The sequence below is a fragment of the Austrofundulus limnaeus genome, unplaced genomic scaffold, assembly GCF_001266775.1.
Source record: "Austrofundulus limnaeus strain Quisiro unplaced genomic scaffold, Austrofundulus_limnaeus-1.0 Scaffold1013, whole genome shotgun sequence".
Classification (NCBI taxonomy): Eukaryota; Metazoa; Chordata; class Actinopteri; order Cyprinodontiformes; family Rivulidae; genus Austrofundulus; species Austrofundulus limnaeus.
In genome coordinates this window covers 78,256-92,267 of record NW_013953415.1, presented here as the reverse complement: position 1 = coordinate 92,267, position 14,012 = coordinate 78,256, and the positions used below count along the sequence as shown (strand labels likewise).

Sequence of the window (14,012 nt, the reverse complement as noted above, 5' to 3'; positions counted from 1 at the left end):
CAAAATAAAATTTCTTTACATTAAAAGGCACAGCAGCATGTTTAAAATATTGACTAAAACATTAAACTAAATAAAATCTGTAAAATTATTTTACATTGTCAGTAGTATTGAAAAGTACACTATATAAATTGCATAAGAAGGCAACTTTTAAGGTTTCTGCATGAAAACAACTAACAAATCACACACAGAAATAACTATAGTGAATTTATTTCCAAACTTTACATTAGAAACAGCATAAAACCACATGAACCAAACATTTAATGAAAACGCTTCACAGTTTGTCCTTCAGGGAACAGGGGAACTGTCAGTTATTTTCTGTGAATGAAGGCTTGTTTGGAAACTGCTTTATCACCACGTCTGTGGAAGAGAAAAACAAAAAAACATTTTGTTAATATAAACATTATTTACCTCTTATCAACTAACAGGCCTGGTCTGAATCACAAATGGCCTTAACTTGTACAGAGCTTCATCCTGTCCTGTGGGATACACCAATCAGACACACACTGATGATGGTAAGCTACACTGTAGCCACAGCTAAATATTTAGTAAAACACAACAAGTCATGTCTGCTACATTCACACTGCAGGCCATTTCTATAGTGGATTTAGGTTTGTGAACCATGACCTACTTTAATTAGAAAAGCTTTATTAGCAGTATACTATAGTACAAGCAGTATTTTAGTCTTTTCAGGTACTGGTGGTGTCTGTTGTTTATACATTCTGATAATGCTAATCTAACTCCATCTTTGTAGTAGAATCATTGGGCCTCATGCAAGAACATTTTCATATTCTTCTCCTAAATTTCTCTTACTTTTGTTCGTACAAAGGGTTCGTACGAACATGTCACGTCAGATTCAACAAAATCTTCTGTCTTCAGGAAAAGTGCGTAAATGAGCTGCGTAAACATGATGAATGTCACCTGTTCGTGTCCAGCTGCTGGTGCACGAGGACAGGAAATTAGCATAATTACCACCCTAAAAACACCATATAAGGCTACGTTTCCTGCCCCAGATACCAGGAAGTGTCCATTCATGAAAAATGACAGTGAAAACTTAAAAGAAGAACTTTGTGAGTTTGCAGATTGAGGTTCTGCTCTCAGAGATCCAGAAAAGAAAATCTGTCATATTAGGAGCGATGTGCCAGTGTCACACCATCCCCGCCCCCCACCCTGCATGGTCATTATATACTGAGACAAATTAAACTTCATTTAATGAATAATTAAAGTTGGTTTTTAGTTTGAGATCTTCATGTTAATGTTGTAATGCTATACAACAATATATGATATGACATGTTATTATGGTGTTAATAAAATAATTATTGTTCATTCTATAACAGGTCAGCATGGAACACAAAAAAACTATAAAAACAAGTTAAACTAGAGGATTTGCATTTAAAACACACCAAATGCTTCATGCTGAAAGACTTTTACTGTAAGCTGCTGAAGAAGCTAAAAATGTTTAATAACAAAACTGTTCACGTGAGTTAAATTTAATTTGTTGAAAGTAGAAGAAAAAAGTGAAAACTCAGAAAAAAAAGTCAAAAAATTTTGTTGAAAAAGCAGAATAGAGCAGAAATTTAGCTGAAAACAGCAGAAACAAGTTGGAGCAGACAGATGGTAAAATAGCTCACATCAGCAGAAAAATTATTTAGGAATGGAAAATCTACAATTTGTGATAAAATGGCTAAAAACAATGAAATAAGCTAAAAAGTAGCTTAAAAGGCAGAAAAGTGATAAAACTGTCTAAATTAATGGAAAAAAATCAGAAAGAAGCACAAAATTTAGAAATTTAGCAGAAAGGAGCAGAACAACAGCTAAAATAGGAAAAAAGAGGCTAAAATTAGCTAAATAAAAGAGGCTGAAAAAGGCTGAAATGAGCACAAAGATTTAGAGTTAAAGGTGCAGTAAAGATTTATAAACATATTTTTTGATTAAACAGTTTTGAGGATGTTGAAGACGGCTCCATTCATTTTTAATGAGAGCAAAAGTGGCTCAAAAAAATTGAAACAGCTGAAAAAGTATAAACTGCTGAAATAACAGAAGTCATCGCACCCAATCCAGAAATGAGCCGAATGAGCTGAAGGTTTTGATACAGGACTGGTTAAGTAGCACAAATGTTAAAAGCCAAAAAACTGTTCAAATAATAAATGGATCATCTGAATAATGTGACGCTTAATAAACATTCACACAGCTTTAAAAGTGGAATTAAAATTATTCTTAACCTTTTTTGAAGTTGTGCCACAGAAATGGAAATTTATAATCTGATAGAGAAAATCCAGGATCTGGAACTGGATTATGATTAAAGTCAGAACCTTTATGATCAGCTGATGTGAGGAGCCTGAAGAACAGACTCAATGTAAGGAAATGTGGGCGAGGCTGAGGGGGAGGAGCCTAATCATGACAGGTGAGGAGGCAGAGCGGCTGAGAGACCAGAGGAGAACACAGACCAATCAGAGGAAAGACTCAAAAACCAAAGAAAGAATAAACCTGATCACAAATCCTAAAGGTCAGGATTCTAACAGAGAAGCTAATCAGCTTCAGTTTGACACTTTTTAAAACTGATCCATCTTTTTGGCTTCTCTTCTAATCCTGTTTACATTATAAACTGTTTTTAAAATTAACCTTTAGATTCCTAAAACAGACTTTTTATCCACGTCTGTCTCTTATTTCTGGTCCTTCTTGTCCACAAAGAAGATGTTTCCTTTCGGTTGTGTCTTCCAGCTCAGTGTGATGTCAGCTGTCACTCCCTGCTCCTTCAGCTTCTCCTCCAGCTGAAACAGAATCATCATTTCTTAGCAGCTTCGTATTAATCACAGAAAAACACACTTTAACAGCCTGAATGGTGCAGTTAGTTAATGTGCAGTTATATGTTCTTCCTGTAGGCCTGCACTTGTCTCATTTGTCTCTGAGATGGACAGGAGACATGTCCTGGATGTCCCACCTCCAGCCCTGCTGGACTTTAGGCATCAGTTCTCCAAGACCAGGAACAGGATCCAATACAAGTATAAAATGGTCAGATTGTTGGCGACAGAGCTAAAAACTTTTAAATCCTCCGTCTGTTAGAAGTTTTGTGAATATGACTCTGATCAAAACAACTAATCATCAATAATCTATAATCCAAACCAAACCTTCAACTTCTTAAGAAGCAAACATGAACTTAAAGAAGATATTCATCACTGACTGTTACCTTCATCTGCAGATCGCCCAGAACTGCAGGATCATTCAGATCCAGAGACGGGTTCGGCTCCAGCTTCACTTTTACAATATGCCTAGAAAATGGCACCGGATCTTCAAAAGCAAACACATTTCATTAGCTGCATGACTTCTGGGTGAACACTTAGATACAAAATATTATTTAGTCTTCATATTGAGTTTTTCTTTTATATGTAGCTGAAGAGCTCAGCTGGGAGCTCCAAGAGTGTTCCTGGTGTTAACAATCAGACAAAGGTTCAGTCGACAAAAGACGTGTAAAATCAGTTCCACTTGTCTCGCATCATGAGACGTGGCGTTATACACTTGATGTATAAAGACTGAAGTTGAAGGTACAACCCAGAGGTACCACCCAAAGATACCACCTAAAGGTGCAATCCGATGATACCACCTGAAGCTACTATGCAAAAACACAACTCAAAGGTACAACCCAAAGGTTTGACCTAATGGTACCACCTGAAGGTATCACCCAAAAGTACAACTCAAAAGTACCACTTGATGGTACCACCAAAAGGTACAAACCAAAGGTACTACCAGAAGTTATAACCCAAAGGTACAACCTGACGGTGCAACTCACAGGACCTGACGGTACCTCCCTAACCGTACCACCTGAAGAATTTTCTGCTCTACTTATATCATTCAACCAGAGTTTACATCGTTTTAACTTTGGCATTAATGACATGGTTAATAACCTGTAAGAAAATACCTAAAATATTTAAAGAAATAAATATGAAAACATAAAAAACACTAACCCTAACTTTTATCATTATGGTAATAGAMAACAGATTGTTTTATGCTGTGCTGAAACTTTGTGTTTTGAGCAAACAGTTATCAGATCAACAGATGACTAAATCTAACAAAACACTAACCCTAATCCACTGGTCACATTAATAAAACTGAAAAAACAGCCTTTTTAAGCTTAAAATGTGAACTAAAGTGTGAGAGTCTTCCCTCACCGTGGTGGCAGATAAACGCTTTCTTCATGTCACATGTCCAGTCCTGCCAGTAACCAGAGGATGCAAATGCTGCGGAAGTACATTTATACAATCCTCCTCTTGGTGTCCATTGCCAGGGACGATATATGTACATGGGTCCATTGGACCACTTCCAGGTGTCTTTGTAAAGACCGATCCAGACAATCAGTCCTGCAGGTTTCAGTGTTCTTATCTGCTCATTTTCCGCGAAGCTCCGGACACTGGCCATGTCTGTGTGATGGTCTCTGCAGTAGATCTGAGCGTCAGGCCACGTCATGAGCTTGTTGATGAAGACGAAACTCACGTTTGTCCCTGAAAAAGACCAAAAACAGAATCTGGAATCATAAAACAAAACTCTGCGTTAAAGTCTAGATTTGTTAAATTACTCACCGTTGGTATCGGCACATATGGGGTTATAGGTCCACTCACAGGGAGCATCGTTCCACAGACCATTGTCGTACATAAAAATACACTCTCCGGTGAACCAGTAACTGTTGGGCTCTCCTGATGCAAAGTGTCTGTAGTTTGCAGCTTTTGGAATAGAAGATGTTGAGTAGAACTCTTTGTCCGACAGCGACCACTTCCAGCTGATCACATCATAGTACAAACCAATCCAGGCCTGATGGAAACAAGAGATCATTTTTTTCCTTCACTGCCGCTCACCACCATGACAGGCAGGTGATCGTGTACCTGCACGAGTGTGTATGTGTGGAATAAAATTAATTTACGTCTTTGTTGGAGCCCAGTTGGCTCAGGACGACTTTACTGTTCAGCAGGGTCACAACAGCTGAGGTGTTGACCGTCACCAGGTCTGTGTACTGGTCTCTGCAGTAGCTCTGAGCCTCGGTCCAGTTCTTTGGGTCATAAATGAAGTGGTACTGACGTTTAACGGCAGAGGTGACGGCACACAGAGCTGCAGGAACAGATGTCAGCTCACGGATCAGAACCAGACTAAAACTTCAACAGATTTCCACTGAACTGTTTTCAATGTAATATTTAAATATGACACTACGCTTCTTCCACAGTAACTGAATAAAAGACATAAAACCAACTCGCCTGATGCAGCGATGATGTAGAGAAGGACTTTGTCCATCCTTTCTGCTCCCTGTTCATCGAGTTATGACTCCAGATACTCAGCTTCTCACTATCAATAAGAACATGCAAAATGTTTCACTTTAGACTTTTGCATTTTAGATGACAGGAGTTTATTCTGACTAAAAGAGACACCTCATGACAGTTCAAACAGAATTTAAATGACAAAACACTCATTTGACTCCAGAGGCTCACGATGTTCTCCTGTTTCCACAATAATGATCTCTGCAAATTCTGCAGATTCTCCGAAAAGATGCAACTTTACCCTGTAAAGCAGGGCTTGCAGTTCTGTAGATGAGTTGCAAAAAATAAGAAATAAACTGTGAATCTGCTGTGGTTTCCATGTCAGGACACTAGCTGGTGCTGTTGTTTTTGTCTTTCAGGCTCTTCAGACTGGAGCACACATCCAGATAAATCCAGGACAGTGAGAACATGAACCTTCATCTGAAATCAGGATGAGGCTGAGTCGGTCTGCTATCCACCACTGTTACTGTTGTTTGACTAGTTACGCAGAGGAACTATTGCCTGCAGCCGTCTGTCGTGCTCATGACTGATTTCACACCAACGGTTTCCAAAACCTTCACCTCTGAGATTCTAAAAGTTTGTGTGTCAGATAAAACAGCTGCTGTTGTCGTAAAACAGTGTCGTGAAAACACGGCCCGATATTTTACATGTTTACATTTCTGAAAAACAGATCAGACTTTTAGAAAAAACGGTGCCCCTGAACTGTTTTTAGAAGGTTTCATAACCCTACTGACTCCACACAGCAGAAATGTAAATTTATTCAGACGTTGTCTTTAAAAGGAGTGGTTCTGCTATGGAACATCAGCATATTACATGTAGAATGGAACATTGAATATGGAACGTAGAGTATGGAACACATGGTATGGAACATCCAGTATATAACATCATCATCATCGTTTATTTATAAAGCACAATAAAAACTAAAGTGCTGTACAGGAGCATAAAATAAAAACAATGAACAAAGTACAGTAATAAAATGAACAATAAAATGAAACAAAACAAAGGCTGGCCTAATGATCCTGCTCTTCAGACTCTTCAGCCTGTTTAAACAGATGAGTTTTTAACAGAGACTTAAACTCATTTAGAGACCCAGCAGACCTCACAGACAGTGGGAGGTTGTTCCAGAGCCGAGGTCCTGCAACTGAAAAGGCTCTGTCTCCCCTGGTCACAAGCCGAGACCTGGGAACAACTAAAAGCTTTAGATTTACAGATCTCAGGGATCTGTTTGGAATGTGAGGCTGTAAAAGCTCAGTGAGATAATGAGGTGCCAAACCATTTAGACATTTAAAAACTAAAAACTAAATCTTAAAAACAATTCTAAAAGAAACAGGCAACCAGTGAAGAGAATACAGAATTGGAGTGATGTGTTGGCGACGTCTTGTCCCTGTTAATAAACGGGCAGCTGAGTTCTGAACCAGCTGTAGACGACGAACCAAAGACTGATCCATCCCACAATAAAGAGAGTTGCAGTAGTCCAGTCTAGAAGTGATAAAAGCATGAATAACCCTCTCAAGTGCATTATGAGGCAGGTAATCCTTGACTTTACTTATAAGTCTCAAATGATAAAAGCTAGACTGGACTACTGCACTGACCTGTTCTTTAAATTTAAAATCAGAATCCAAAAATACCCCAAAATTTCTAACAGACACATGGCCAGACAAAGGGTCCAGTGGTCCAACAGCACTACTGCATCCTGTCAGTTTATCATACATAACATGTAGTATGGAACATGGGGTAGGGAACCTGGAACATACAGCATACATACTGTATAACATGTAGTATGGAACATACAGTATGGCACCTTTAGTATGGAACATACAGTGTACATATAACATGTAGTATGGAACATACAGTGTACATATAACATGTAGTATGGAACATACAGTGTACATATAACATGTAGTATGGAACATAAAGCATGGAACCTATAATGTAGAATGTATAATATATAGCATGTTGTATGGAACATATAGCATTGAACATTAAGTATATAACATATACAGTAGTATGGATCATAGAGTGTGGAAACTTGTCCAGGGGAGGGACGAAAATTTCCTTGTTGTCTTCTGTCCATCTGAGTAACATGAATTGCTGTTTGGACCAATCAGGTCCAAGACCTCCATGGATGATGATTCATCAACATCATCATCACTAAATTAGAGTTTTCAAACAACTGAAAATCTCAGATGTTTGAAACATTCAGACTTAATTAATATTAATAAATAATAAATTAATTACTTAAATTAAACAAATTTCAGGGACAACTCAGATTATTTATTGTATTAGACCATCAGCCCAAACATTCTACTTTTATATGTTTTTAGGATAAAGGGAGCAAATTAAATTAAGAAACTTTTTAAACTGCAGATGAAATAAAATGACCTGCATCTCTGGATCTACTGAGTTTTACAGACAGAACATATTTCATACTTATAACACTTCACTAAGGTTCATAAAACCCTGTTCCTCTAATTCTACAAAACTAAACAAATGGTTTAAAACTCACTCATATATTTAACTAAACCAAAAATAAATATATATGTAAATAGTATCATAGGTTTTTGCTAGAATTTAATTTGGTAGTTTTTGTCCTCAAACACAAACTGAACTGGATTTTTTTTCTGTTCCTAAATTATTTAAACTAATCTTTGGTTTTGTAATAAAATCTTCAAACTAAAGTTGTGTTAAAACTAAAACTTCACAAGTTAAACTTTCAGAACACAGGAGTTTCACATCAGTCTCTCCTTATTTCTGGTCCTTTTCTTTAAAGAAGATGTTTCCATTCGGCTGCTGGCTCCACTTCAGTGTGATGTCGGCTGTCACTCCCTGGTCCTTCAGCCTCTGCTTCAGCTGAAACATAAAGAGAATTTAATGTCCTGATGATTTGGCTTCAATCAGAGACAAAAACTCCAAACCTCCGTTGCCCTTGGCTCAAGATGAGCCACCAGACCTAATGTGTTAAGATGGTTTAAGTGCTATAACTTATCAGCCCATAATAGCAACAGTGGGTGATAAAGTTACATCATAGATTTTATCTAATACTTCAAAGTAATTACTGGGTAGACATCTACAACTCATTAACGTCTGGAGTCCATTAAGTTCAAGATGGCCGCCACAGCAAATTAATATTAAAGTTCCTGTGACATGCAAGTTTTTCAAATACAAAACATCAAAGAAACCATATTTATATTAAAGTTACTTGGAATGATTCATGAGCTTCACCCATTTTGTCACATAACTGACATATTTTGTTTTGAACATGACTCGACCTAAGTGAAAGAGGAAGTGAAACAGGAAGTGACATCAAAGGTGAACACCTTTAAAAATGAACTCTGGGCTGGGTCCAAAATGACAGGCCGGGTCCTCCAGAGGACCCAGACTACCCGGTCGTGGCGGGCCGGGTCCTTGGTAGACCGGGAAGACCGGAAAAAAAGAGGCTTTGAATTTGGACGGTCTAGCCTCCCCTCCTTACCCTGGCGTACGTCATGTCACCTAGCAACTGTGACGACGCTAAACAAGCAAACTTAAATCAAAATTAGAAAAATATCAATGTATTAGCATTATTAATATCACAAAACTATAAAATTAACTTAAAGGTATCATTTGACAAACTAATTGACCCACTGTAGGTTCATGTTTATTTTGCGTGTTTTATGACGAAAAAATGATATTTAAAAACATGTCCATACAAATGATAAAAGTATTAGAATTACAACCGCTAAATTTTTTATTTTTTATATCACCATATTTTTATTTAAAATGTATTCTTTTCTCTCGCTTCGTCCACCATTACTAGCATAAAAAAAATCTCCGGTCGGGCCGCAATGCATTATGGGATATGCTGGGCCAGGAAGGATCCATCAGACCTGTTCTTCAAATCGGGCCAATCGGAGGAGTCTTCGATTTTGGACGTCCTTTGTCGCGGCGCTGTGACGTATGCGGCCGACAAATTCAGCCTTCGGAGGACCCGGCCTGCCGTTTTGGACACAGCCCTGGTCTTCATTTATTGAAACAATATTATCTGAACTTTGACTCGTCTTCATCTGTCTAATAGAAATTCAAAATAATCTATAAAGAAACATCAGATTATTCTCTACAGTGTGTTGTTAGCTGTTAGCTAAGTTCTAGTTATATGACAACATTCCACTTTGATGTCACTTCCTGAACATGTGAATATCTCAACAACTGCTCATGTGTGAAATTTTTGTTTGCCCTATGTTAATAATCTCCGGTGCATAGGCCACAGAGGTGGTTAAAAAGCTCCTTGGTAGCAGGGCACTGGGGTTGGATGAGATTCACCCGGAGTTCCTCAAGTCTCTGAATGGTGTAGGGTTAGGTTGGTTGATGGAAGACTATAATATTGTGTGGACAATCAGGGTAGGATTGACTGCCTGGATTGGCAGACCGGGGTGGTGGTCCCTCTATTAAAAAAGGGGAGCATTTTCCAACTATACGGGGATCACACTTCTAAGCCTCCCTGGTAAGGTCTATTCAGGGGTCCTGGAGAGGAGGGTCTGTCGTATAGTTGAATCTCAGATTCAAGAAGAGCAGTGTGGTTTTGGTCCTGGTCGTGGAACACTGGAACAGCTCTACACCCTCAACAGGGTCCTGGAGGGTTCAGGGGAGTTCAACCAGTCTACATGTGTTTTGTGGACTTGGAGAAGGCGTTCTACCATGTCCCTCGGGGACTCCTGTGGGGGGTGCTCAGGGAGTATGGGGTACCAGGCCCATTGATACGGGCTGTTAGGTCCCTGTAGGACCGGTGCCAGAGCTTGGTCCACATTGCTGGTAGTAAGTCGGACTTGTTTTTGGTGAGAGTTGGACTCCACCAAGGTTGTTCTTTGTCACAGATTCTGTTCATAACTTTTATGGACAGAATTTCTAGGAGCAGCCAAGGTGTTGAGGGGATCCTTTTTGGTGACCTTAGGATCRCRTCTBTGCTTTTTGTGGATGATGTGGTCCTGTTGGCTTCATCAGATCCTGATCTCCAGCTCTCACTGGAGCTGTTCACAGCCAAGAGTGAAGCGGCCGGGATGAGGATCAGTGTCTCCAAATCTGAGACCATGGTCTTGAGCCAGAAAAGGGTAGGGTTCCTCCTCCAGGTTGGGGAGGAGGTCCTGCCCCAAGTGGAGGAGTTTAAGTATCTCGGGGTCTTGTTCACAAATGAGGGAAGAATGGAGCGGGAGACCAACAGGTGGATTGGTGCTGCGTCTGCAGTGATGTGAGTGTTGTACTGGTCTGTCGTGGTGAAGAGAGCTGAGCTAGAAGGTGAAGCTCTCAGTTTACCAGTGGGTCTACGTTCCTACCCTCATCTATGGTCAGGAGCTTTGGGTAGTGACTGAAAGATGGGGATCACAGATCCAAGCAGCTGAAATGAGTTTCCTCTGCAGGGTGTCTGGGCTCTCCCTTAGAGATAGGCTGAGAAGCTCAGTCATCCAGGAGGGACTCAGAGTAGAGCCGCTGCTCCTCCACGTCCAGAGGAGCCAATTGAGGTGGTTCATCTGGTTAGGATGCCTCCTGGACTCCTCCCTGGTGAGGTGTTCTGGACACGTCCCACTGGGAGGAGGACCAGAGGAAGACCCAGGACACGCTGGAGGGACTATGTTTCTCAGCTGGCCTGGGAACACCTTGGGATTCCCCCAGAGGAGCTGGTCCAAGTGGCTGGAGAAAGAGAAGTCTGGGTCTCTCTACTTAGGCTGTTGCCCCCGAGACCCAACCCCGGATAAGAAGAAGCAGATGGATGTTAATAATGTAATCTTTCCAGAAATGCATTTATCACTTTTAAAAAATGATGTGACAGGCATTTTAAGGGATGATCTCATTGTTGGGAGACACAGTTTACCTTGTTCAGCAAATCATCCAGAGCTGCAGGGTCGTTCAGGTCCAGAGCAGAAGGACTCACCAGCTTCACCTTCATAGTGAAGTTTGAAAACGGCACCGGGTCTAAAACCAAAACAACTCTAATATTAGCCATGTAATTTATGTTGATGTTGACAAAATGCTTGGTTTTTGCTGTTGGAAAAAAGTTCTTCTAATGTATTTTAGCTTAAGTGTTCTAACCAGCTGCATTACATTTACAAAATAAAGTCCAATAAAGGCTCACCATGGTGGCAGATGAAGGCTTTCTTTACATCACACTGCCAGTCCCTCCACAGCCCAGAAACTCCAAAATCTGCAGCTGCACATTTCTTTTCACTACCCTGAGGCGTGGCTGCCCAGTATTTGTAAATGAACATGGGTCCATTGGACCACTTCCAGGTGTTTTTGTACAGACCAGTCCAGGAGTAAACTCCAGGTATCAGCTGGCTAATCTTGTCGTTGTCTGCCTGGTTCCTGATGCTGGCCAGGTCTGTGTAATGTTCTCTGCAGTAGCTCTGAGCTTCGGGCCACGACATGAGCTTGTTGATGAAGAAAAAAGACACATTCGTTCCTGAAAAAAGACCAAAAAAAATAAGGCTGTAAAACAGAAACAAATGCACAAAGATCCAATTTGGTCTAATGAAAACAAAATCTCATAATTTGTTCAAATTATTATGAACTGCAGAAATAGAGAGAAAAAAACTCTTACCGCTGACATTGGAGCAGATTGAGGTCCACTGTGAATCACAGAGATTATCCGTCCACGTTCCAGAGGAATAAATGCGTGCACATTCTTGTGAGTACCACTGGCTATCTGGTTGTCCTGCCATCCAGTTTCTGTAGTTGACCTGACCGTTGTAGAAATCTACATCTGACAACGACCACTCCCAGCTGATCACGTCAAAATACAAACCAATCCAGGCCTAAAGGAACAAGGACACAAAGACACTGATTCTACAAATGGTAAATAGACTGTACTTTTATAGCACCTTTCTATCCAAAGTACTTTAAACTATAATCATTTACCTATCAACCCAAACATTTATTCAGTCATTCAGCACTCTGCTTGATCTCTCTGCTCAGCTAATACAGATAAATCAATCTATAAAGACTAATCAACAACACCAGATTAAAAAAAAAATTTCTGGTACATAAGATAGATTACCCAGTGTCTCTGTTTGTGAGTCTTTTAATGAACCAGAGGACAGATTATTGAAACTCTCAGAATGTACTTCTATCCCAGCTGGTATTTTGACATCTCACTGTTGAATCAACATCAGGTGCTTGTGTTGGATAACCATTTAATTTTCTTTTCTTTGCAAATCTCATCAACGTTGAAGTAGAAACGTCATTTGCATCATATTTCTCAGCATAGGTGAATTAACCAACATTAAATTAATATTGATTTTTGTATACGTTTTTCAAAAAATAAATTCTGCTTGGCCTTCAGAGGAGTTGGACGCTTTTTGCTCTCTCTCCCAAACCTCCCCTTTTCCCTGCTTTGCTTCCGGATCAAGCCTTTCTTCTACATATCATTCGATAACAAAAGAATTATGGATCTGGTCAACTGGTCTCTAAATGCAATCGACAATATTTTTTCCACACTGAGATTAGAGTGAGGGGAGTGCAGCTGTCCCAGTGGAACCGTGGCCGCCAGGCGTGTGACCGGAAGCTGGGGGTGGAACCTGATCTGCCTGGCCCCTCTTTCCATTGAAGACGTCGAAGATGTGTTTATATTCGGATTTATGATAATCGGATTCCTGCTGATCGGCTGGRGAGGAATCCTGATCAATCAGAATATGAAAACGATCCTGACAGCAGTCCGGGCCTGTGAGAAGTTGTCTGGGACCTTGGATGAGATTTCCCGTACTGCAAATGCACAGACTCAAATGATGGGGGATTTAAGTCGTAGACTGGATGTGGTTCTGACGAGGATCACAGCCCAGCACTGTGCCCGTGAGGAGTGAGTCCACCTGGGTGAAGTTTGATACGGGAGAGGCGAGGTGGTAAACATATCTGGAACATTGGCATTTACGCAACACAGAGGTGCAGTTAAGACTTAAGGCAGTGAAGAAAAGCTGCTTGCCCTAAAACAATTATGTTTATCATTAGATTCCCACAGCTGCGACCTTGGTCACAGGCTGATAAAAACTTCCCTGGAATGACACGTGAGAAGAAAGCCTTGACTCCCCCACCCTCCCCTACCCATTCTATTTGTGTTTGGGATCGGCCTGAAGGCAGCGTTGGATGAACAGAGAACTGAACTCTGGTGACCTATGCTTTGAGTGATAATAACTGGTTTGGACTCTTGAGGCCTCTGACTGGTTCTGGCACGAAGTCTGCCCTGTATATCACTGGCTCCCTGTATCCCTCCCCATTCCATATATTTTGACCCCACCCCACCCCCTCCCCTCCTTAGCTGTCTGCACTGTCTTGCAGAGCATTTTTTTTAGCGCACGCTTGAGTGTTTTTCTGTATAAAACACAGGATCAAAGCTCTTTTTTTTAACTCATCCTTCCTATGTGTGTGTATTCTAAACTGCAAAGGTAGCGCACTACACTGTGAACAACCCTGGACATTCTTTCCCATGTTTGTCATATACAGTGGGGAAAATAAGTATTTAGTCAGTCACCAATTGTGCAAGTTCTCCCACTTAAAAAGATGAGAGGCCTGTAATTGACATCATAGGTAGACCTCAACTATGAGAGACAAAATGTGAAAAAAAAATTGAGAAAATCATTTTGTCTGACTTTTAAAGAATTTTTTTGCAAATAATGGTGGAAAAGTGGGGTCAAAATGATCACAAGAACGGTGAGGAAAAATCCCAGAACCACAAGGGGGGATCTAGTGAATGAC

At 40.3% G+C, this 14,012-nt stretch overlaps 1 protein-coding gene and 1 long non-coding RNA gene across 2 annotated transcripts in view; both read right to left on the bottom strand.

Moving 5' to 3' along the window:
* Positions 1-258: 258 nt before the first annotated feature.
* Positions 259-14,012, bottom strand: part of LOC106533748 (macrophage mannose receptor 1) — a 27,838-nt gene continuing 14,084 nt past the window's right edge. Inside the window, exons 4-11 of the mRNA XM_014030180.1 lie at positions 11,866-12,079; positions 11,401-11,727; positions 4,910-5,094; positions 4,572-4,800; positions 4,164-4,493; positions 3,185-3,285; positions 2,620-2,768; positions 259-357 (exon numbers count right to left, since the gene is read on the bottom strand). Of these exons, the coding sequence (XP_013885634.1) occupies positions 2,661-2,768; positions 3,185-3,285; positions 4,164-4,493; positions 4,572-4,800; positions 4,910-5,094; positions 11,401-11,727; positions 11,866-12,079 (1,494 nt within the window). The 3' untranslated portion in view covers positions 259-357; positions 2,620-2,660. The remainder of the gene's footprint in view (positions 358-2,619; positions 2,769-3,184; positions 3,286-4,163; positions 4,494-4,571; positions 4,801-4,909; positions 5,095-11,400; positions 11,728-11,865; positions 12,080-14,012) is intronic.
* LOC106533755 (uncharacterized) lies at positions 7,661-11,489 on the bottom strand. The gene is made up of 3 exons (XR_001312277.1): positions 11,401-11,489; positions 11,140-11,240; positions 7,661-8,147 (listed from the first exon to the last, which is right to left on the bottom strand). It is a non-coding gene; the product is annotated as an uncharacterized LOC106533755 (long non-coding RNA).